The sequence below is a fragment of the Engystomops pustulosus genome, chromosome 3 (assembly GCF_040894005.1).
Source record: "Engystomops pustulosus chromosome 3, aEngPut4.maternal, whole genome shotgun sequence".
NCBI lineage: Eukaryota > Metazoa > Chordata > Amphibia > Anura > Leptodactylidae > Engystomops > Engystomops pustulosus.
The window spans coordinates 147,983,861-148,009,150 of record NC_092413.1 but is presented as its reverse complement, the minus strand read 5'-3'; the positions used below and the strand labels follow the sequence as shown (position 1 = coordinate 148,009,150).

Sequence of the window (25,290 nt, the reverse complement as noted above, 5' to 3'; positions counted from 1 at the left end):
TTTCATTGATACCAGCCCCTGAGGACACCAATAAAGCACAAAATAGTCCCAGGTAGAGCTGTCACTTTAAAATAGCTCTGTGCACAGCAAGTCCTGGGCTGTCTGGGACTGCAGGAAGGTACCTGGAGTCATCTCTGGTGATGGTCTGAGTGCCCACAGAAAGGGCTCTGAGTGCCACCTCTGGCACTAGTGCCATAGGTTAGCCATCACTGGTCTAGATCAACCTTTTTATCCATCTTACATCAATGTTGTTTGTACAATCAATATATACATACCATCACAGCTGGAGGTATTCATAGGATTTACTATATATCCTGGTATACAGCTGCAGTTGTATCCACCCAGGACATTGATGCAAATTTGCTTACAACTTGACGTATTGAAATAGCACTCATTGTAATCTATGGAGAACAGAAAATACTTTCTAATGTAATAGTCGTTTCAGATTTCATAGTACTAAATGCCCCAGGCAGCTTATATCTCTCTGTTAAAGAAATCTTGTATTTAAGCCTGTATATCTGTGCACATAGAGCTTCCCTAACGATGTTTGTTTATAGAGCATGGGCGAGTTCATTTAACCCTTTCTGCCCTCTACCTGGCTATAGTTTTCTACAATCACTATCTTCTAAGACTTTCCCTGGGGTCGGGAAGTAAGATGCTTACGGAGAATGACAATTAAGGCCACCATGTAGGCGTGTGGAGTCTTATAGTCATGGATGCTCCACTAGGAGGATTCTAGGAAAATATGCAAGGTTTTCCAAGATGTGAAAACTTTTAGCTACCTTGTAAGGCAGCTCCCTTGACATCAAGCAATCAGGTCGAAACAGTGCGGTCTACAGTTGGGAGTCTGTTCCTTCTGGAATAAATATACTGGTTTGGTTTTAATCCCGCATCATGTCAAAAGGTCTCTTGAAGATCATGCTTGATGTCAAGGGAGCTGCCTCATAAGGTAACTAAAAGAAGACTTTCCCTGCTCAGTATATCCCTTCTTATGAAGAGCAAAATGAATGTAAGAGATAAGCAGGGAGAAGTAAACTGATATGTTAGAAGACATAGAAGACAATGGCCAGGCAGAGAGGATAAGCATACACATATTGCAGACATTATACAAAGCAGGATTTTCTTATCATCAGGCAGACAACATGTAACCATGGGGGAGAATGTTCCCACCTTTCCTGACACAATATTAATAATTATCTCAAGCAAAAGTATGGATAATTCTATATTATATATCCATTGCTAAAAATTAAGGACTTGCTTTAAGCTTTCCACGTAAAGGTAGAGTACATACACAATAATAAAGTGTGCAAATTTATAATCATGGATTTTATGTTTATTTATACAGTAGATATTACCACATACAAGAAATTAATGTCAATTATTCATTTTCCATGGATCAGTTAAATAACCTACCATAACAGTTTTCACCATCTCCAACTAATCCTTCTGGACATGAACCACAAGTATAGCCATCCTCAGGAGCCAAGTTATCAGAACAAGTGTCTGTGAAACATGGGTTTTCTATGCATGCATCAATATTTTGATCACAGTAGCTCCCCGTCCATGAATCATTACAAGCACAACTTGCAATCTGAAATGAGCCTAATAAGTACACGCTTTTATTTTTACATTGGTTAAACATTTATATTTCAATATATATATAGTATAACCCAAATTAGCTACGTCCTACATAGGAGTAAGGGTAACTTCCCCCCCTGCCTGCCTAAATCACAACACCCTAAAAAATAGGGGAACTTACAAAATGTATTTATAAAATTTTTTTTCTTTTTATTGCATCAATATTAAAATGAAGACATACGTTAACAGTTACATAGATTTTAAAATGATCCCAAGAATAAGTTGGAGCCGGCAACCCAGCTGTAAGAAGTCAATCTTACATTACATTACAGTATCAAATGTTGGCATCCCCATTGGTTGATAAACGCAGTTTCTTTCCATGATAAAGATTAGGCTGATAGTTACCTTACTGCAGTGGCTGCCATCTGCCCCTCGCCCCGACGCGCGTTTCGCCTATTGCCTCCTGAGGAAGCAATAGGCGAAAAGCACGTCGGGGCTATCAGGGCTTTTGCACCAAGAAACTTGGAAGCACTTGCATTTATTTTTCCCATTTCCGACAACTCCCCGCCAGGGAAACTTCCTCTAAAAACACAGAACCTTCACATGGGAATGTTCACATGGGAATGGTTTATGAGAAATGAGCTGCGAGTTTCCCTGATAAACGTGTACTTTTGCAGAACTTATAGTATCATTTCTGCAGGTATGCTGTGGGCTTGGCCCTATATCTTGAAAAGGATTTAATCCACAGTGAAAAAGGTAATCTGCTGAGATCCCATCTGATGTGAACATATTCAAAGCTGTAAACCAACTCCCCTTAGTGAATGTGATATAACAGGTATCTTAAATTATACTTTTTCTGTAAAAAGTTTCTCTAAACATCACTTACCATGAAGTTTGTACTATTTTCAGCATTTGTTGGATTTTCATACAGGCACTGTCCATTGTTTGTGCAGTTGCACAACACCAAAGTCAGGGGCATTTCAAAAACAGTTTTTGAGTCATTAGCTTGAATAATGGCCATAACTGGTGTGGAACTTCGTGGATTCCATATGAGGACGCCCCAATCTTTAGAACAGAAATCAAATAATATATACAGTACACTGTTCATTATCAATATTTCATATGAGTCTAATTTAAATTATGGAAACTAAGTGCGAAGTGAGCGTTAGTTTACTAAACTTTAATGCATTAGGATAAAAATATGCAACTATGTTTTCCTGGATATAAAAAGGAAAGCTTTGCCCTGAAATATATCTTATTATCTTATTATATATCTTATTATATATATAACATAAAAATAATAACTATACTCATTGTCCACAGAACTATAATTACCCAAATAATTATATTACCAAACTGTGAAATGTCTGCATTTCTGTGGTATAACAAATATCAAGTTTAAATATATTTATGCCAAGACAGGGAAGAAGTGTGAGCCCTGTGCTTTCTGCAACCTCTGTTCCTGCCTACTTGCCGGTCCGTGCTAAACCACCTGTGACAATTGGGCGGCGGTCCCTACCCTGTATACCTGAACAATAAACAGACAAACAAAAGAGACAAGACAGACAAGAAAAAAAAGTCAGGCAAACCAAGTCAAAACCAATATGGCAGTGAGATACAAAATCTTAAGGCAGAAGACTAGTCAAGGCACAGACAAACGTACAGTACAGAATGAAAGCAGAGAATGGAAACACAATCCCAGCTAATAGAGGCTATTAAATTGTCAATCAACCAGCCCTGTGCAGAGCATACACCTTGGTGGGGGTTTCCATTTAGAGAACTCAAACAGCTTAAGAACCTCATGTAAAAGTACTGACAATTAAAAATGAGTCATTAAAAGGGGTCTTCCATCTTATTTGGAAACCCCCTGGCTGGATAGAAGGGAGAAAAAACAATTAAAGCTACCTAATCTGCTAGGGCTCCCTTTACCAGCAACACAGTCTAGTTTATCTGTTAACACTCCGCTGGCCCTGAAATATTGGAATATTGGTGCTTGTGTAATTTCTGACTGCTGACACCACTATTCCAGGCAAAAGTGTCAATTAATATATGGTCTGGAATTAGCAAACCAAAGCAAGCAAGTAGATCTCTGCCTTGCCTCTTCCACCAGCTTATTTGGGAAATTGGGCAGATTTATCGGGGCTTTGATGTCTGAAATCTGACATAAGAACCTTGAAATAGGAACAATTCCCCAAGCACAGCCATGAATTTTACCCCCCCCCCCCCACATGCCAAACCCAAGTTAAGTGGGATTTTAGGGGAACTTGGCCAGCTACAAGCTGCTCTCAAGCTATAGCCTCAATCACAGTTATGATATTGTCAGGTTCGCTGGGGAGAATGCTGGGACTTCTGGTTCTTCTGGTGGTGCTAGCAGGGTTCTCCGACCTCTGGTGCGTATCCGCGCAAACTCCACCTCTCGTCTGCTACCAGTGGTCTCTGGCGTGTGCCCCGGGCAGCGGCTGCTAAGACCTTGCGCTATCTAGGGGTTGTGTCCTGAACTGCTGGGACTTGTGGTACCTCTGCATGGTGCCTGTTATTGTGCTTGCTTATTCTGCACCATGAGGGGTTGATTCCCAGAAGTTGTCCAGTTCCTATCAGGTTCTGGAGGTGGGGTTCTGGCTGAATAAATTGCAGCTTCACTAGTCACCTGTGCCAGTGTTTGAAATCCCTTTCTCCACTTGCTCTCTGCATTAGGTTGTATTGCTCTGTGTCTGTATTGTTGTGATCTCGGCTAGTTTTTTTACACTGACTCTTTGCTTACTGATTTTGCTATTGACGTACCCTCTCGTTGTGACTCCGGCTAGTTTACCATTCTTTTGTGTTTTATGTTTGTCAGTCTGTTCGTGTTTTCCCTTCCCACACTTATCCAGTGTATTTCGAGTCTTCAAGTAGTTGCCCCTCAGTTTAGCGTGGGGGGGGGGGGGGGGCTATAGGAAAGGACAGAGGTTGGGGCAAGCTCAGGGCACACTATCCCCTGTCTTCTGTGTTACCCAATCCTAACAGATATATTCTAAAAGCAGAACATGAAATGATTTGTTCCACTTTGTTATCAGTCTTAATTCTTTGTAGACTGCAGTTTGACAAAGAATTTTCACAACAACGTTGGCACATCTTTACCTGTTATGTTTATATCCTGGGAATCTGTCTGCAGAGAGAAGATCACAGTGTCATTGTTTTGGTCAGTTGCTGTGTAACTCACTGTCACTGATTGGTTCACTTTTGTGCTAATGACAGTAGGACCTGAAATATTAGGCGGGTAGTTCCCTAAAAAAAATAAATTTATAATATCATTTATTTAAATTAGCTTACTCTAAAATATTATTAAAGAGAACCCGTCATGCAAAATAACCCCCCTAAACTAAATATATTTTCATAAACTGCCATTAGAGAGCATTGCCTCTATCCCTTCATTGTCCCTCTACATGCCTGTAAACCTAAGCAATGAGGTCCTAAAGCTGTATGCAAATGACCTGTGAAATGTCCAATGAAGCATTAGCATATTCAAGTTGTCCACTCTATTCATGAGTGGGAGGCACAGCCACACCCCCAGTGCATGACTGACAGCCTGTATAATGATGTGAGGCTGTATAATGATGTGAGGCTGTATAATGATGTGAGGCTGTATAATGATGTGCTTCCTGGTGCTGGCGCCCCCTGCAGCCTGTGTGTGCATGTGTGTGTGTGTTTAGGAGAGATACAGCAGCTCCAGGCAGCCATGTTACAGCAGAACATGTCAGATTCATGTGTAGCTGATGTCTGTGTCTCTCACCTGTATATTAGGAGGATGCAGCATGTCAGCAGATGACATACACACACTAGCAATGCTTTACTATACATTACACACAGACATGAGCAGGGGGAGGGGTAAAAGGGGTGACATCACTGCCTCTGACCATGTGACCAGCCTCATTTACATGATAAAAAATAGATGATTTTACAATGAATAATGTATGAAATAACTAGATAAAGGCTGGGATGGGATCCTTGTGAGCTGCTCCAACAGGTAGTAGTAACAGGACAAGTGGCAGAGACCTGATGACAGGTGTCCTTTAAAATAATTTTAATGCAGTGGCAGCATAACATGCAGTTGTTTCTAGTAAAAGTAGATGGGAGTAGTATAGTTATTTGGGAATCTCCTGGCTGCATCTGTTTCCTTTATCTATAAACATATCTGAAAGCTCTTTGTATAGCAACCCCATTATTTTACAAATTAACCACTAGTTCCTGTGAGGCATGAGGTTTGCATCTAATTCTAATATACATTGGGAATATCCTATCTGCTGTTATGGTGATATTAAGACTCCCTACACATATGGTATGTCTGCAACTATTTCTATATTTTACTCCATGTTAAGAATAATAATTACATCTGTAAATGTCAGAACAATAATAAGGAGCATTACCCATTAGATCCATTTGATACTTTAATGATGTTATACTTTCAAGTGTAGCTTCTCCCACTGAAAAATCTCTAGTGCTCAGAATATCAAAAATACATTCGTCAATCCCTTTACAAGTTTCATTTGCTCTCTGGACCATGCTGGGGTCACTGGTTAGGAGCAGCTCATCATAGAATCTGGGTACAAAGCTGTTGTTGTTGTAGGTATCCCAGGATTCCCCCGCTGAGGAATTGTAAGTAAATATACTGTTTTCTGCAGTGGTTTTCCCTGTGAAAAGACAATGACTTATCAGTTTGCTGTTCATATAAAATATACAGCATAAGGTAATACAGTAGTTTCATTTCCTTACAAAATAATGTCTGAAAAATTCAGTTAAAAGCTATTTAACATGGATACATTACAGAATCAACAAACAGAAGCTGCCTGTGATCTTGGAGAGCAAATCCTTTATGTGCCTCATAAATGCAAAGCACAAGGTAAACTGGACAAATGTTTCAAAAAAAATAAACTCTATGAGGATGACCGATTCCTCCATTCCCTAAGGGAGTCCCTGCAATATGCCTAAAACAAGTAGTTGTTGCTAACCATATATGCATTCAAAAGTCAGGAAATGTTGCATAAGGCTCAAAAATGTGGCACAATCTTGGGTCTCTCTTGCACCAGAAACGGTCAAAGTTGCTAATGTTTTTGTTCTACTTTATGTAAACGTTAATAATCCTGACCAGTTTGTTATTTATTACATTTCTTTTTACCTTTTATAAGGTAAATATAAGCTAAAATAATCTAGCAGGGCTTGGCAGGGAATAAATACTTTTCTAAAATACTTGAACAAATGTTTTGTTTATATACATCCTTACTCTCTTAGTATCTTAGTTTAGAGCTGTCTGATAGCATCTGTTTTTAAGTTTATGGCTTAGTTTTAAAAAGGTTAACACTGACTGCCTTACTCTAGTACCCACCACCAACAAGGGTAATAAAAAGAGTTGCCTACCATCTTCTACTTGAACATCTAGAGCTGAACAGTTAGTGGGGGGGGGGGGGGCGCAAGCTGCTATTATTAGGTTGTGAAAGCGCAAGAAATGCTAGATGCTGCTTATTGTAGGATTTATTGTAAAATTTAAAGATAGGAGAAATGCCACATTTTTGGATAAATCAGCCGAAGTAGGCTATCTTTACTAGCAATCTGGGTTACTAAAGTTGTTTGGCCTACTATCAAAAGTGTCTCAATGAGCTTTCAGGAGTTCCTGCAATAAAAGTGTTACTTGTGGTCATCAACCTATTTTTATGACGGGAATGAACCCGCTCAATTCATTCAAATTGATTCACAGCCCTGGACTTTACAGCCGTCAAGTTGGCAAGTTCACTCCAGTGTTTAATGGCTGCAAAAAAATATCAACAGCCCACATTTTATTTCTCGCTATCCATGATGGAAGGTCCATTTAGTCTATGAGTAACATAACGTGAATGGAAGACATTCCACTCATCTTCCATATTAGGGTGAAGGCAAGTCCAGACACAGGTGTGAACTGGGTTTTACAGAAAAACTCAAGATTAGCCTCTGTGTTTCATACTGAAAGCAGATTCTATTATGCTCATAGTAATATAGGAATTGTACATGTCATTGCAGTCTCATATATCAGTGATTCAGCTGGATGTTCTCCATTGAAAGACAATTTCGATCCATTTATAGACATGAGATCATCAGATATGTCCCCATTGAAGACACCTACAAAGAGAGAACATGAATATTAGGTCTACTTAGGTTATCAAACTTCCTAAAAGTAATAAAGTTTTTGTTTCAACAGGGTGACAGCTGTGTGTTCATAGACCTAAATTGTAACATTTGCTCTAGCATTTTCCAGTAGTCTATTTTCATCTAAGGGAGACCTTAGAGCAGTGATGGCAAACCTTTTAGAGGCCGAGTGCCCAAACTTCAACAAAGATCCGCTTATTTGTCGCAAAGTGCCAACACAGAAATGTAATTAGTGATTTATACTCCCTTCTGTGTCACAGTTTTGATAGCAGCCCCTGAGGACACCAATAAAGGAGAAAATGCTCCCAGGTACAGCTGTCACTTTAAAATAGCTCTGTGCACAGCAAGTCCTGGGCTGTCTGGGACTGTAGGAATATACCTGGAGTCATCTCTGGTGATGGCCTGAGCGCCCACAGAAAGGGCCCTGAGTGCCACCTCTGGCACTAGTGCCATATGTTAGCCATCACTGCCTTAGAGGAATTATATTTTAAAAAGAAATATGGCATGGCATTGATCTATGCAATAAAACTTTACAATTTTCTGACTAAAAAGAGGGGATACTTATCGGAGGAGCTGCACACCCGGAGATTGACCCAATAATGCCTCAATATACAGTAAGTTCACAAATGAAATGAGGGGTTATACTCGAACTCCTTCACTCCCAGACAGGTGATGGGGAAATGGTGGAAAAAAAACGAAAAGGCAATTTAACGTCTGGAGGATAGTTGAGAGGATAAAATACTTCTATGTTCATGCCCTTAAACGGATTACTTTCTATATGCACACAAGTCTCCCATGTGGACAAAAATACTTTGTCCGTATCCACTAGATGAAAATCATAGGCAGCAACATGCAGTTATCCAAAGGTAATTCACCAATTTATTGAATAAAAATATACTCGCAAAGGTATATATAAAAAAGGCCTATTAGATTAAAAAAAGTCAATGCACTACTCCGGACGTGAAATTGCATTTTTTGTTTTTTCCACCATTTGCTCATCACCTGTCTGGGAGAGAAGGAGTTCTTGAGGGCAACCCTAAATTTTATTTATGGTTAATTGGCTATGCCTAAACTACAATGGAATCAGTGACAAATTCTTTCCGTACAATACAAATCTATGCAAATTATATCTGGGACAGATGGTGGATGTAATATTCCTTTTGTTATCTCACATTTAATTTGCTGAAAATCATATAGATGTGTCTACTTTCACTGCAGGTCACAGCAATAAATTATTTTATTAATATTCTTACCAAGAAGCCCCTGTGTTTTATTCTGGAATGATGAAAGCAGAGTTGTTACAAAGCTTAAATATCCTAATCTTGCAGATACTGTGATGGATATTCCACCATCAAAAGTGGCCTTGACTTCATTCAAACTTGTCTTCTCTAATGTGACCTTGTTGACATATGTAGAATCTTCTGAATGAAAAAATGAAATGTTAGGTATATATTAAAGAAATATATCTGAGGTGGCTTGGTTTATGAAATATATATCAAATATCTCACCAGTCAAAGTAATAGCACTTCCATTAACCTTCACAACTATATTAGTCATTTCAGACACTATCCACTCCACCTGCAAATGGAAATATAATGGCAACATCATGGTAGTCTGTAGGTATAATACAAGGATTTATAATCATGAAAGTCTAGCTATAAAATTTCTTAATTACTCATTACAGATTTTAGGAGCCTTTCATTACTATCTCTCTTTTGTTTTTCTAATAAATATGTGCTAGTAAATGGAAATAGTTCCCATTTCCTGTCACCATGTTGACCAATCCAACCACCTGAAGATGCGTCTAGATAATTCAGAGTTTATGATTTATTTTAAGTCTATTACATCGCAGATAGGAGTTTCCCAAAGTTAATTATGTAAAAACAAAAGCTTACCTTAATTATGTTTGTAAGTTCTGCTGCTAGACTCACAAAGTTAGTTGCAGTACTGTTTCTAATGATGGCTGTGCGTCCTTGAAGCTTGAAGAGGTCAAGTCCATTTTCATCCTTTATATTGGCCAGAATAAACTCACCCAAACCATTAAATGTGTACCGAATACCATCTAGAGTGTTAATGTGGGGGTCACCATATAGAAATCCTTAAAAGAATATAGACATATAAAGTTTTTAGTAGTATGATAATAGTTCAGAAATCTGTTTATTACTATAGGGCCATAAAAATATCATGTCCCTTTTTAAACAGTGTATAATAATAGCAGATCTAAATAGCCATCATGTCAATGGACAGAATAATTATTGTGGTACCAAGGAAATATTATTCTTGAAGGTGTAAGATTTGTTTAACTATAGGACAATTACTAACTTTGTTGACCTATATGACAATTGGCATCTTTGAAGTGTCCAGGCAGCGTTTTAAGACGTGAAGATTGGTCTGTGCAGACCCCAAAGGACATTGGTTCACCCCCCTTCCAGCATCAGGACTTGGAAACAAAGAACTGTTTAAATATTCCTGGACTCTTTCCCTCATTAACACTCCAATCCTAAATGACCCTGTGGACTAATTAATCAATGGGAGGTTCTGAAACCTGAACTAAACAGAGAACATATAACACAATATGAGATTCAGGAAACAGTGTTCACTCTTTGGGGTCTGCTTGACAAGCTGAGTGTGTTCCATATTTCTCCCACCTCCAGGGAATCAGAAATGTATTTAAGTTGTAAGTTTCTGTTATTTTTCTCCCTTTTTATTTTATAACTGTTTTGCCGTGTTGTGTGTCATTTTATTTTGTAATTCTTTTGTTTTTAACATCTTTTAATTACGCACTGATCACCTGTAATTAAAGCGTTTACTTTAATTTTGCTCCCTGTATGAACTCATTGCCTTGTAAAGTCTGGTTAGCTGTATGACTGCTAGAGTGCTGAGGGTGCATATCCACTGGTGTAACAAGGTGACTGCTTGAGAAGCAAGAGTGGATGTAGTATGTGATATACTTATTGGTCCCAGTATAAATGCAATAAGTGTTGGCGGCAGTTTAATAATTGGGGTGCTGGAGCTGCATGTGGTGTGATTTATACTTATTTTGTGTCCTGAGTGAAAGATGAGTGCAAGTTTGAGTAGGCTAAATTAACCCGTACAGTTGCAACCCAAGTCATGTGACGAGACAGCGGTATCCTCACTGTGACACAGGGGCACAGAAATTCCCTAACCATGCAAAGGAATGATCTTTACAGGTTCATTTACTTCACCTAGTCTACAGAATAGGTAAGAAAAGATTGGGGCAGACAAGTCTTGCAACAATCAAGGTACTCAACTGCATTTTTATTTATGTAGCGCATATTCCATAGCGCTTTACAAATCATAGGGAACATATGCAAATAAAATATTATATAACAGAGGACAAACAGTCATATGGAACAATAGGAGTGTTGAATAGGCACAGTGTTGAAACTTAAAGGTGTTGGCCCCTTTACCTCCTGTTTTTTGTAATGTGTGCAAGTGTGGAGAGAGCAGGATATTAAGTAATTTATCAATATACATCTATTAAAAGTTTTTCTTTGCTTTCTTGATAAAGTGAAACCTCCTGCCTAGTGCCTTATCCACCATTTAAGACCATCGTGTTAGTTAAAAATATGGTGCCCTTAGGTCATCAACAGCAGTCATTGGTTCCCTTTAAAAAGAACCTATTGGACTTACGAGATATGCATTTCTAACAGTCTAGGATCATATAAACAGGATCTGATGATATTTACCTGTATGTGGTGGGACATAGCCTTGACAGTTGTCCACTGGCCTTTTTTCTTTAAACTTGGAACAAAGAGAAACCGACCCAGAATCCCTGCAGCAGTTGTTGTATGGATCTAATTCATTAACTTAAAATCAAAATAAAATGTCATTTAAATTGTATAGTGCAAGATTATTAAAATGTAGCTGTGATCTTCCAAAAAGTTAAACTAAACCTGTCCATACTGTGGGTTCGAGGGTTACAATAATATGTTTAGTCCTATACCGTTATTTACATTTTTTATGTAATATAGTAAAAACTACATCAATGTAAATATTTCATCAAAAGTTATGTGAAACCTTACCTTGATATTGCTTTCTGACTGAAGAAACATTTTCAGATGTCCATGGAAGCGGCAGGTACCTCTCCTTCTCTCCATATTTCAGGGAGCCATTGCTGTTATAATAACACCTTGTTCCACCACCCTTTGAAGAAGCATATGCACTCTGCACAGAGAAGGAAAAATCTACAAGACAAAATAAACACTATGCACATGGTATATGGTATATAGTATGGTATATGGTATATGGTATATAGTATAAGACCCACAGTGATAAAGAATAATTTTGGAGAAGTTACCTGCAATTTTCAACTGGAAACCATATCCTTGCAGTCTGGTTGATGATGTAAATGAACAATCATATGAGGCTTGACCCCAAGAACACGGACAAGGAGGAGTTACTGATGCCCATGACGGATATGGTTCATTGTAGTACCAAATCAGGCATTGCCGACGAGCATTAGTGATGTTCTGAGAGTTGGTTTCTAGTCGATATGCCCATAAGCCTTTTTTATCTATAAAAGTGCACAAAACACCTACTTACACAACATAATTAAGGTTTAATGCCTTTTAGAACTTTATAAACTGCATTAATAACTATTTGTGCTGTAAAACATATTTTAGAGCAATATATTTGCATAGCACAATGTATAACTAAGTGACACCTGAGGATTGTATTAAATAATGCTCAGAAAATATAATTGAAAGATAAAATTTTAAAATTTGCAATTTAAAATGAAACATCATACGATCCAACAAGAGGCACAACTGCTAGGCCTTATTTTATAGGCTCTGTAGATTCCTGTGCCTGGGTGAGACTGTACACTCTGCGTTTCCTTAAGTTACGCCTAGTTGAAGCCAGCCTGTTATCTTCATAAGAAAAAGTACTGTCCCTTCAATAAACAAGATTAGTTTTCAATTTTAAAACTGGAAGCTGCATTATTTATGGATTTGTTAGAAATACATTTACAGCAAATATTACATTACATTACCATGGAAGATTATATAAATAACATTAACCAACCCCAAAATTATGATAACATAAAATAGCTCCAGTGTTTGTCCAAATTCTTGCAATAATATACATTGCATTCTTAACACTGCTAAAAAATGGATGTGTCTTACGTGTGTTGTATCCCTCGTACTGGTCAGGAGTGTATCTCTGCTGAAGGCTTACTGAGGGCTCTGTTTGAGGGTCATTGAAAGCTGGAAAACCAGGTTTCATACTGGATGTAGCTGAATTTCCGCTGGAAATAATCAAAGAGCAAAAACAATGGAAAACATCCTACAATTGTTACTTCTTTAATATTAATAATAATCTCTATTTATATAGCGCCATTAAATTCTGTAGTGCTTTACAGATACTGGGGAACATGTACAAATGAAATAAGACATTACAGTAATTACAATAATGACAGTCATATGAAAAAATAGGAGTAAGAGTTCTGCTCACAAGAGCTTACAATTTCAGGATGAAGGGGGTGACACTAGAGGTATGAAAGCTTGCATAATGGCCCAGACATTTTAAAAGGGAGTGGAATAAAAATGATTTAATAAATAAAAATGCTGCTGCTTGAACCAGCCATCAGCCACAATCTCACATACAAAGTCCAAAGTCAGTGGGACTACAAAGAGTTAGTGAGTGTGATAGGGCTGTGTAAATAAATGGGTTTCAATAGCACACTTAAAGCTTTGGGGTTGGGTATTCGAATTGTGGGAGGTTTGAATAAAAGACAAGAATAATCTAAGGTCACTGGCAAATCGAAGAGCACAGGTTGGACGATAGAGTGAGATAAGAGAGGATAGGTAGGGAAGTACAGGATTATGTTGATCTTTGTGGATGAGGGTGATTAAACTGTATTCGGAAGGAGATGGGCAACCAGTGCAGTGACTGGCAAAGACTGGAGGATTCCGTTTAACGTTTGGTCTCAAAGACAAGCCTCACTGCTGCATTGAAAATGGATTGTAGAGGAGAGAGTTTAGTAAGTGGAAGACCGATTAATAGGGAGTTACAGTAGCCTAGACGAGAGTGGATCAGAGCAACAATTAGAGTTTTAGAGGTTTCAATTGAAATTATCTAAATATGCTTTTAAGGTGAGGTTGGAGTTCAGGACTACACTAAGACAGCAGGCCTGGGGCCTCGGGGTTATGATGATATCACTGACAGAAATGGAGAGATCAGTGTAAGGTTAGTTAGTAGACGGTGGAACGACAAGAAGTTCCATTTTGGAAGAATTACGTTTCGAGAAGAGAGAGGACATGATGTTAGAGATGGCAGAGAGACAGTCACTGGTGTTCTGCAGTAAGGCAGGAGTGATATTACATACAGACTTATTTAGCTGGATATCATCATCATGAATACCATACTGAAAACCAAATCTGCTGATGGTTTGTCCGATGGGGAAAGAATGGAGGGTCAAAGAGAAGAGGACCTAGAACTGAGCCCTGAGAAACCCCGACAGTGAGAGGAAGAGAAGAAAAGAGAGATTCAGAGAAGGAGACACTAAGGGTCAGAGAGTAGGCAAGAGAGTGCTGTGTCCTTAAGGCCAATGGAGCTAAGCATCCCGCGGAAGAGCTGGTGGTCCACAGTATCAAACGCTGCTAAGAGATCCAGAAGATGAGAAGAGAATAGTGCCCTTTGCATTTGGCAGTGAGGAGATAATTGGAGACTTAAGAAACAGCAGTTTCAGTGGAATGCATAGAGTAGAAACCAGATTATAGGGGTCAAAGAGAGAGTTAGCTGAGAGATAGACCTGGCATTTCAGGAGTTTGGATACGAAAGGGAGATTAGAGACTGGTCTGTAGTTAGCAGCACTGGATGGGTCCAGGGAAGCTTTATTTAGTAATGGGGTGACAACAGCATGCTTGAAGGAAGAGGGATAGACACCAGAAGAGAGAGAGAGAGGTTGGAGATTTCAGTGAGGTAAGAAGTGACCACTGGTGAGAGAGACTGTACGTGATGTGAAGGGATGGAGTTACTAGTGCAGGTAATGAGTCGAGCAGAGGAGAGGAGCCTGGACGTCCTCTGTGACTGGCTCAAAGGAAGAGAGTGAACAAAGTAAGGTACCAGAGGGAAGGTGATTAGTGGGGGGAGTGGATTGCGATATTATTTCCTGGATAATGCAGTCAATTTTATCTTTAAAGGAAACCTACCAGTTCAAATGGTAAGGGTAAGCTGTAAATACCGACCACCAGCTCAGGGTGAGTTGGTGCCGGTGCTTACTTTCATTAGTGTTATTAACCGCTGTATCGTGGTTTTAACACTTTTTAAAGTTTATAGCTGAAGCTGCTACAGCTATAAACTTTAAAAAGTGTTAAAACCGCTGGTGCTCGGTACTTACAGCTTACACCTACCATTTGAACTAGTAGGTTTCCTTTAAAAGGTTTGTAACAGGTGGCCTAAACTTTGATATTAGTATAGAATGAAGAGTATCGAAGAGCCTTTTAGGATTGTTAGAGAGAGAGGATATTAGATAAGTCAAATAGACCTGTTTGCCGAGATGGAGGACGGGTTATAAGTTCTAAGCATGAATTTGAAGTGCAGAAAGTCTGTAGAAGTGTGTAATTTTGCTCATACTGGGATTCTGGCTTCTATCTATGGTAGATATAAAATAGATATGACAGAACCATTATCATCTGTCACGATGGGGGGATTTACTAATTGTGGTGTAAGAACGTCTGTCGGCAATCGGAGACCAGTCTTTGCAAAGCACAGCCCGATTTATTTAAGTGGGGCAAGGCTGTTAGTAATTAATGGGTAGATGGAACTGATCAGTCGGGCGCCATAAAAATGCCGACATCAATGAGATGTGCGCCAAAATCTTACATGGAGTGCGCCTTAATTTTGCTATCTGACCAATTTTTTCCTGGTCTATCATGCGCCAAATATTGCTAATACTAAATAGCAAATAACCCAATCCATTTTCTCTTCAGATAAATTCACATTTATGTTAACCCATATGTGATGTAAATTTAGACTCTAGTCCTTAAATTTGAGATTTTTGTTTAACTTTTTAACGTTGCATATCCAACACATTCACATAAGTGGAGATTTATCAGAAGTGTATGAGAGCAGAACTGTTCTAGTTGCCCATGGCACCCAATCAGAGCTCAGCTTTCATTTTCCCACAGTTGTTTATAAAATGAAAGCTAAGCTCTGATTAGTTCCCCTCAGTTCTGATTAATCTCCCCCATGGATCCTACCAGAGTCTTAAAGCTGGAGTAAGATCTTGCCTAATGATATATCTGCCCCAACTTGTCCAGGCATGTACTGTAATTACTTATTAGTCAATAAGTATTAATTTACCTGAAATAACCCATTATTGGCAAGTGATTTGTAGGAAGAGCATAATATTTCCAGTTCATCCCTCCATCTTCAAATCTTAACAGGCAGAAGGAGTAAATTCCATCCGTCAGTAAAATGGCTTGAAAAGTATTGGTCTGCAGGAAAGAGAAATACCATCAGTTGTGAAACATAACAGTGATACAATGGGAGGAACGCATTAAAGGGAAACTGTCGTCAGGGAGGTCATTACATGATGACAAGTTTAAAATATTGATTTAAAACATGCCATTGTCATGTATCTGACTCCCTCCCAGCAGTGTGTAGTGAGCCCTGGTGGATGGGGAAGGTGGGGGGGCTTTGCAAGAAGAAAAAAAGGGAGTCAGAAATTACTTTCCACTTTCAGGGAGGGGTTTAGAAATTGCTAGGCTTGATTTTTCTTGTTCTAAATGTCGAACAAATTTGTGGTAACACATGTATTGAGAAACTGAAAGTTCTTTTATGGCACCGACAATGGCCCACATACATTAAAAGTGTAAAAGTGTGGGTCAATGTTGGTGCCACAAAAACCTGTGCAAAAATGTGCAGTTTTATAACAGACTCTATAAAAGTGGTGGCGAACCTATGGCACAGGTGCCAGAGGTGGCACTCGGAGCCCTTTCTGCGGGCACTCAGGCCATCGCCCCAGGACAGAGTTCACTAAACACTAAATCTTCCTGCAATCCCATGCAATTTAAGAGATGCTGCTCTCAGCGCTATTTTAAAGCGACAAATCATTGACTGGAACTGTAGGAAAAGTGAGAAGGTGTTGACAGAACTGCATTATCTTTGGAGGTCATCATGCTGGACCCGACCATTCTTCCTGTACAGAGAGACCCTGGAGAGAAGCTACAATGATAGTCTTTATTTGCCCTTCTTCTTTCAACTGTATTTGTGTCCTCAGGGGGCCAATACGATAGCAATAAGTTGCTGCTTTAAATTCTATGCTGGCACTTTACAGTAAATAAGTGGATTTTTGTTGTAGGTTGGGCACTCGGTCTCTACAAGGTTCACCATGAACGCATTCTTCATTAATTTGGTACACGCTGCACTGCAACTTTTTTGGTGCATATACCGTGTTTCCTTAATAGTAAAACACCCCAGATAGTAAGACGTAGTGGGTGTTTTAGGGGGGTCGGCTAATGTAAAACGTACCCCAAAAGTAAGACATAGTTAGAGCGGTACTCCGACGGATGCGGACAGAGCCGGGAACTGCAGCCTCTTCATGTCACTGCTGTAGCTCCTGGCCCGATAGAAGACTATAAGATCGGAGCTCAGCTCCTCCGTACAGGCTCCGATCACATGACAGAGGAGACAGGGCTGCACACTGTGCACTCTGCAGCAGCTTCCTGCTCTGTGCTGCCGTCTGTGTTACTGCAGCAGCTCCTCCCCCGCCTGTGTAGCTGCTAAACTCTGCTACATCAGTCGGAGCAGGAGGGGAAGGGGCAAGGGAGCACATGTCAGCTTGGATCAGCCTCTACTCAGCCCTGCAGTCAGTGCCCATCAGGAACATTGAAAAGTATGTATGTTTATTTGTATTTTGTATGTAGGTGTGATGTCTGATCTATATGTGAACATAGTGTGCATGTTTATTCACATGTATAATGTATGAATGTAGTGTGTGGCAGTGTGTTTGCTTGCACAGTTCTATGATTTGTGTTAAAACAACCATCCCCCCTGCACTGTATAACCCACCCACACTGTATAATGCCCCTACCCTGTATAACCTCCCTGCACTGTATAAAGCCCCAATTTTGTATAACCTCCCTGCACTGTATAATGCCCCTTCTCACACTGTATAACCACCCCCTACACTGTATAATTTTTGGCACTTGCTTTTATAAAACTGTTTTGTGGTGAATACCGTACTGTTCAGGTGGTTGTTAATAAATGTTAATTTTATGGTTAAAACAAAAATCAACATTTTTTCCCAATATAAGACATACCCCGAAAGTAAGACATAGTGGGACTTTTGAGGGTAAAAAGAATGTAAGACACTGGGGCACATTTACTTACCCGGTCTAGTCGCGATCCAGCGGCGGGTTCTCCGACGCTGATTCAGGTTCTGCTGGGATTCACTAAGGTCCGTGCGCTGATATTCACCAGGTGTGGCTGCTGCGCCGAGGTCCGCTGGAGTTCACCTGCTTTTTTCTGGTGTATGTGAGTGCTTGATCTTGCGACACAAATGGCTTTTTAAATTCTGCGGTTTTTCCGAATCCTTCGGGTTGTCCGGTGACCACGCCCCCCGATTTCTGTCGTGCGAAAGTCGGCGCGATTGCGCCAAAAATCGATCGCGTGCGCCACAATTCCGTGAAATACAGCGCATAGAGGAAATATTCGGGAAAAACTCGATGGATTCGCGGCTGCGGACCCTTAGTAAATGTGCCCCACTGTCTTACTTTCAGGGAAACACGGTAGTGTGCAACACAATTCTGTTGAATTGCTATAATAAATGTGGTGTGTGGTCCGACTCCTTAGGTGCAGACTTTTGTGGAAACACAATACTGCTGCAGATACTTTATAACTACAAGTGCAAATGGTTTGTATGTTCTTTTCAGTGCAAAGTCAGACAGAAAACTGGCACAAACGCTATAATAAATGTGGGCCAATATGTTTGAAAACTGTTGGACCAGTTGCAAAAGAAAAAAACCATGAGAAAGTGGGAATAACCGTTATTAAATTTTGATAAATCGGACATTTTGGTACGTGGCGATACCTAACCTGTTAATGATTTTTAATGTTTATTTTTATTTATATAAGTTCTAGGGAAAAGGGGGCGAATTTAATTTTTAGGTTTTTTTTAATGCAATTTTTAACACTATTTTTATTTTATTTTTTACTATTTTTCATACCCCCTAGGGTACTTTAACCATAGGTTGTCTGATTGATCCTACCATATACTGCCATACTACAGTATGACAGTATATGGGGATTTTCCTCATCATTCCTTACAATGGGCAAATCACACATTGTAATGAATAGGTTAAAACCAGACAGGTTTTTAGCTATGATTATGAAATATGCCAAAAGAAGCCTGAAGTAAAGCCACTATATAAATAATGATGTGCATTGTTGAATTAACCACATTTTAGTACCTTAAACTAAGGTACTTACATCTGCTTTGGTAAAGTATACAGCTGGATATGGAGGTACATTTTCCCATGTTATCTTGATCACCCATAGAGCTCGGAACGATGGAGGTATGTCAAAATAGTTCTTGACTTCATTTTCAATTTCATTCCTGAATGTTGCATTTATTAGTGGAAATTCTATAAAATTATAAACCTGAGTAAAAAAAAGTGTGTTAATATGCGTTCAACACAGCATATTTACAGTATAATTTACAGTATGAAAATATATGTATTTTATGAAATTATTATATTAGTTTTATATTCACTAAAAGTATCTTCATAGACTCTATGATCCCTACCATACTGAAATTGTGCCTTACCTGGTAATATATGTCACCAACTCCCATGGAGAGATCAGCATCGGCCCAGAATGCAGCTATCATGGGTGTCGTATGCGAGGCACTGCTGTTAAAATAACTATAGGGGTACCTCATTGTGTAGAGAGGATCATAAGAATTTCTTTGGAAAGCAATGATGCCATTGTCAGAAAACTGAAATAAGAACAAAAGGTATTCAAGAAGTCAACATGTAAGAATAAGTGAATGCTAAAGTCCAATGGATTTGAGCAAAAGACGCAGGGGGGCACATGTATCATAGTTTTTAGGCTGCCTTTTTCTGTGAATTTTCCTGAACTTGGCTACTTAATCATTGCAATTTATCTTAACTTCTTCCCGTTGTGATACATGTGATGGGTTGCCTGTTTAGTCTCACTTTTGCAACTTTTTGTGGGTCTGGGTCTAGCATGCTCTGTTTTAGAACTTATAGGTGCAAGAATGGGACAATTCTAGAGCCCAAAAGTCTCACAAGTTGAACAAACATCTGGGCTACAAAGATAAATCTGGCCACTGCATTACAACCTTAAGGCAGCTAACTTTGGTACACTGCTTGATTCTGCACCTAAAAAGTCTCAAACTGCAAATTGGTCCACAGATATGACCTGCTCAATATTTTGGACTGCGGCTGCACAGGTCTGTCACAACGCGGGAAGACACTTTGTGCTCACTGCACTATGACAGGATGTAATAGACCTCAATGGGTTACTCTAACCCTAAGGTTATGTGCAAGGAGCCCAAGCATAGTAGGAGGTGAAATATGGATCCTTGTTTTAGATTTTAAATAGAGATGAGCGAGCACTAAAATGCTCGGGTACTCATTATTCGAGACGAACTTTTCCCGATGCTCGAGTGCTCGTCTCGAATAACGAGCCCCATTGAAGTCAATTTTTCAAGGGGACCAAGGCTCTGCACAGGGAAGCTTGGCCAAACACCTGGGAACCTCAGAAAAGGATGGAAACACCACGGAAATGGACAGGAAACAGCAGGGGCAGCATGCCTCTGAGGCTGCTTAATCGCACCATTATGCCAAAATTATGGGCAACAGCATGGCCATGACAGAGTGACATAATGAAGCTAGATAGCATCTAAAACATCCAATAATTGACCCTGACACTATAGGGGACTTCATGCAGAGGCAGCGGCAGGCTAGAGAGTGGCATGGCGACATACCCTAAATGGACTCAGGCTTCAAACCAATGGGTGGCAGAGAGGAACCAAAGGAGGTGAGCAAGAAGCGCTCAAATAATATCGGTACATGATAAAAGTTTGCCAGTATATTTTGTGGATTACACAGCAGGGTGGCGACAAAGTTAACATGGAAGCCATGAAAACAACCCAAAATTCTGCCTGACACAGCTCGTTTGATAAGGGGACCATGTATGGAGGCAGTGAACTAGTAGTAGATTAAAGGTGCTGCAGTTAAAACTATGTTAGTTGGATCTTGGCATGGAGCTGGCGCTCCGCTGCCAGGCGAGCTTTCGCCAATCCAAGCCCGTGTCTCTAGGCTACTCCCCAAACAGCACTTCTAAGAACCTTTTGTATAAGATCAAGTGTAATAGCGTTCTTATAAGTTTAGGATATGGCGGGTGAGGGGAATGGAAACAGATGCGCAAGAAGCGCTGAAATAATATTGGTAAATGATAAAAGTTTGCCAGTATATTTTGTGGATTACACAGCAGGGTGGCGACAAAGTTAACAAGTTTGTTGTGGAAGCCATGAAAACAACCCAAAATTCTGCCTGACACAGCTCGTTTGATAAGGGGACCATGTATGCCTACAGTTCATGCCAGTCGCTGCTCTGGCTGCCAGTCTCCTTTCGAATACAGTTTAAAATAATAACCCTCATCCATAAAGCTCTGTATAATGCTGCACCCCCCTACCTCTCCTCTCTTATCTCAGTCTATCGCCCAACCCGTGCTCTTAGATCCGCCAGTGATCTTAGATCAACCTCTACCCTAGTGCGGACCTCCCACTCGCGTCTCCAAGACTTCTCTAGAGCTGCACCAATTCTATGGAATGCTCTGCCCCGGACTATCAGACTAATACCTAACCTCCAAAGTTTCAAACGTGCTCTTAAAACCCATTTCTTTAGGCAAGCCTATAACACTCATTAACTGCATGAAGTTTTAACTCTCCTACTAACCCGTCCTGTGTCGTCCTCCCATCTGTTATCCAGCAACCAACAGGCACCAGACTTCTATGCAGTCCCATTCACCCTGGACCTGGTGACGGCTGAGTGGTTCAAGCGACAGCAATTCCATTTATTATATTTTGTTCTATTCCCTAAGAAGAATGGCTTGACCATTAAAAATTCTTTTACCTCGTGTTACCCCATCATCTTCATAAACCGTAAGCTCTGGCGAGCAGGGACCTCACTCCTGTTGTTCCATACAAATGTTGTGCTCTGTTACATTACATTTGTATTTGTTTCCTATGATTTGTAAAGCGCTACGGAATATGATGGCGCTATATAAATAAAGATTATTATTATTATTATTATTATGGAGGCAGTGAACTAGTAGTAGATTAAAGGTGCTGCACTTAAAACTATGTTAGTTGTATCTTGGGATGGAGCTGGCGCTCCGCTTCCAGGCGAGCTTTCGCCAATCCAAGCCCCTGTCTCTAGGCTACTCCCCAAACAGCACTTCTAAGAACCTTTTGTATAAGATCAAGTGTAGTAGCGTTCTTATAAGTTTGGGATATGGCGAGAGAGGGGAATGTAAACAGATGCGCAAGAAGCGCTGAAATAATATCGGTAAATGATAAAAGTTTGCCAGTATCTTTTGTGGATTACACAGCAGGGTGGCGACAAAGTTAACAACTTTGATGTGGAATCCATGAAAACAACCCAAATTTCTGCCTGACACACCTCGTTTGATAAAGGGACGATGTATGGAGGCAGCTATATGGACGACTTTTGGAGGTAGCAATGGAGACAACGTGTGGAGGCTGCTATGGAGACAATTTAATTTGGATAGTGCCTGTATGTGGCAGTCCAAAAAAGTTTTCAAACCAGAGGAGCAGGTAGGTGGCCCTCCAGAAAAATGGAATAGATTGAGTGCCTGTATGTGGCAGTCCAAAAAAGTTTTCAAACCAGAGGAGCAGGTAGGTGGCCCTCCAGAAAAATGGAATAGATTGAGTGCCTGTATGTGGCAGTCCAAAAAAGTTTTCAAACCAGAGGAGCAGGTAGGTGGCCCTCCAGAAAAATTGAATAGATTGAGTGCCTGTATGTGGCACTCCCAAAAATTGTTTAAAACAGAGGACCGGGTCGGTGGCCCTCCAGAAAAATTAAATGCATAAAGTATTATAGCTAGAGCCAGTGGGCCCTGTCAAAAAATAGCCAGTTTCCTCTGCTTTACTGTACAAAGAGGAGGAGAAGGAGGAAAATGAGGAGGAGGAGGAGTGGATAAATTATTCAGGTTGAGCTTCCTTCACCTGGTGGAGATTGGAAATTATGAGAAATCCAGGCTTTATTCATCTTAATAAGCGTCAGCCTGTCAGCGCTGTCAGTCGACAGGCGTGTACGCTTATCGGTGATGATGCCACCAGCTGCACTGAAAACCCGCTCGGACAAGACGCTAGCGGCAGGGCAGGCAAGAACCTCCAAGGCGTACAGCGCCAGTTCGTGCCACATGTCCAGCTTTGAAACCCAGTAGTTGTAGGGAGCTGTGTGATCATTTAGGACGATGGTATGGTCAGCTACGTACTCCCTCACCATCTTTCTGTAAAGATCAGCCCTACTCTGCCGAGACTGGGGACAGGTGACAGTGTCTTGCTGGGGTGACATAAAGCTGGCAAAAGCCTTGTAAAGCGTACCCTTGCCAGTGCTGGACAAGCTGCCTGCTCGCCTACTCTCCCTCGCTACTTGTCCCGCAGAACTACGCACTCTGCCGCTAGCGCTGTCAGAAGGGAAATACTGTTTCAGCTTGTGCACCAGGAAAGATTTTGCTTGTACCGTGGGTCCAGGAGAGTGAACACCCAGTAATCGGTGCTGGAATAAATTCTTTGAACGCGAGGGTCACGGGATAGGCAGCCTAGCATGAAATCTGCCATATGCGCCAGAGTACCAACGCGTAAGAATTCACTCCCCTCTCTGGCCTGACTGTCCATTTCCTCCTCCTCCAACTCCTCTTCTTCTGTCCATACACGCTGAACAGTGAAGGACTCAACAATGGTCCCCTCTTGTGTCTCGCCAACATTCTCCTCCTCTTCCTCCTCATCCTCCTCCACCTCCTCCGATATGCGCTGAGAAACAGACCTAAGGGTGCTTTGGCTATCAACAAGGGAATCTTCTTCCCCCGTCTCTTGTGACGAGCGCAAAGCTTCCGACTTCATGCTGATCAGAGATTTTTTCAACAGGCCAAGCAGCGGGATGGTGAGGCTGATGATGGCGGCATCGCCACTGACCATCTGTGTTGACCCTCAAAGTTACTCAGCACCTGACAGATATCAGACATCCACGTCCACTCCTCATTGTAGACTTGAGGAAGCTGACTGACCTGACTACCAGTTCTGGTGGAAGTTGACATCTGGCAGTCTACAATCGCTCGGCGCTGCTGGTAAACTCTGGATAACATGGTCAGTGTTGAATTCCACCTCGTGGGCACATCGCACAACAGTCGGTGAGCGGGCAGTTGGAGGCGGCGCTGCGCTGCCCTGAGAGTGGCAGCATCTGTGCTGGACTTCCTGAAATGCGCACAGATGCGGCGCACCTTCGTGAGCAAATCAGACAGATTGGGGTATGTCTTGAGGAAACGCTGAACTATCAGATTTAACACATGGGCCAGGCATGGCACATGTGTCAGTCTGCCGAGTTGCAGAGCCGCCACCAGGTTACGGCCATTGTCACACACAACCATGCCTGGCTTCAGGTTCAGCGGTGCCAGCCACAGATCAGTCTGTGCCGTGATGCCCTGTAATAGTTCTTGGGCGGTGTGCCTTTTATCGCCTAGGCTCAGCAGTTTGAGCACCGCCTGCTGTCGCTTAGCGACGGCACTGCTGCTGTGCCTAGAGCTACCGACTGATGGCGCCATGCCCACGGATGGTAGTTCGGAGGAGGAGGTGGAGGAGGGGTGGGAGGAGGAGGAGGCATAGTAGGCCTGAAACACCTGGACCGAGGTAGGCCCCGCAATCCTCGGCGTCGGCAGTATATGACCAGCCGCAGGGTCAGTCTCGGTCCCAGCCTCCACCAAGTTAACCCAATGTGCCGTCAGCGATATATAGTGGCCCTGCCCGGCAGCACTCGTCCACGTGTCCGTGGTCAGGTGGACCTTGTCAGAAACGGAGTTGGTCAGGGCACGGATGATGTTGTCTGACACGTGCTGGTGCAGGGCTGGGACGGCACATCGGGAAAAGTAGTGGCGGCTGGGGACCGAATACCGAGGGGCGGCCGCCGCCATGAGGTTGCAAAAGGCCTCGGTCTCTACTAGCCTATAGGGCAGCATCTCCAGGCTGAGCAATGTGGAGATGTGGACATTAAGGGCTTGGGCGTGCGGGTGGGTTGCACTATATTTGCGTTTCCGCTCCAGCGTCTGGGGTATGGAGAGCTGAACGCTGGAGGATGCTGTGGAGGATCGTGGAGGCGACGATGGGGTTTTTTTGGCAGGGTCCTGGGCAGGGGGCTGACTATCAGCTGACACAGGGGAAGGAGCAGTGGTGTGCACGGCCGGAGGTGAACGGGCTTGTTGCCACTGAGTGGGGTGTTTAGCATTTATATGTCTGCGCATACTGGTGGTAGTTAAGCTATTAGT

The 25,290-nt window shown here is 41.4% G+C and overlaps 1 protein-coding gene across 1 annotated transcript in view; it reads right to left on the bottom strand.

The window, feature by feature from the left end:
• The window catches only part of LOC140122877 (uncharacterized), a 113,517-nt gene that overhangs the window by 64,568 nt on the left and 23,659 nt on the right, over positions 1 to 25,290 (bottom strand). Inside the window, exons 8-23 of the mRNA XM_072144122.1 lie at positions 19,526 to 19,696; positions 19,189 to 19,359; positions 16,060 to 16,193; positions 12,879 to 13,000; positions 12,053 to 12,268; positions 11,778 to 11,939; positions 11,442 to 11,561; positions 9,627 to 9,829; positions 9,240 to 9,309; positions 8,985 to 9,152; positions 7,594 to 7,704; positions 5,982 to 6,245; positions 4,696 to 4,842; positions 2,465 to 2,643; positions 1,414 to 1,591; positions 276 to 401 (exon numbers count right to left, since the gene is read on the bottom strand). Coding sequence (XP_072000223.1) covers positions 276 to 401; positions 1,414 to 1,591; positions 2,465 to 2,643; positions 4,696 to 4,842; positions 5,982 to 6,245; positions 7,594 to 7,704; positions 8,985 to 9,152; positions 9,240 to 9,309; positions 9,627 to 9,829; positions 11,442 to 11,561; positions 11,778 to 11,939; positions 12,053 to 12,268; positions 12,879 to 13,000; positions 16,060 to 16,193; positions 19,189 to 19,359; positions 19,526 to 19,696 — 2,542 coding nt within the window. The remainder of the gene's footprint in view (positions 1 to 275; positions 402 to 1,413; positions 1,592 to 2,464; positions 2,644 to 4,695; positions 4,843 to 5,981; positions 6,246 to 7,593; positions 7,705 to 8,984; positions 9,153 to 9,239; positions 9,310 to 9,626; positions 9,830 to 11,441; positions 11,562 to 11,777; positions 11,940 to 12,052; positions 12,269 to 12,878; positions 13,001 to 16,059; positions 16,194 to 19,188; positions 19,360 to 19,525; positions 19,697 to 25,290) is intronic.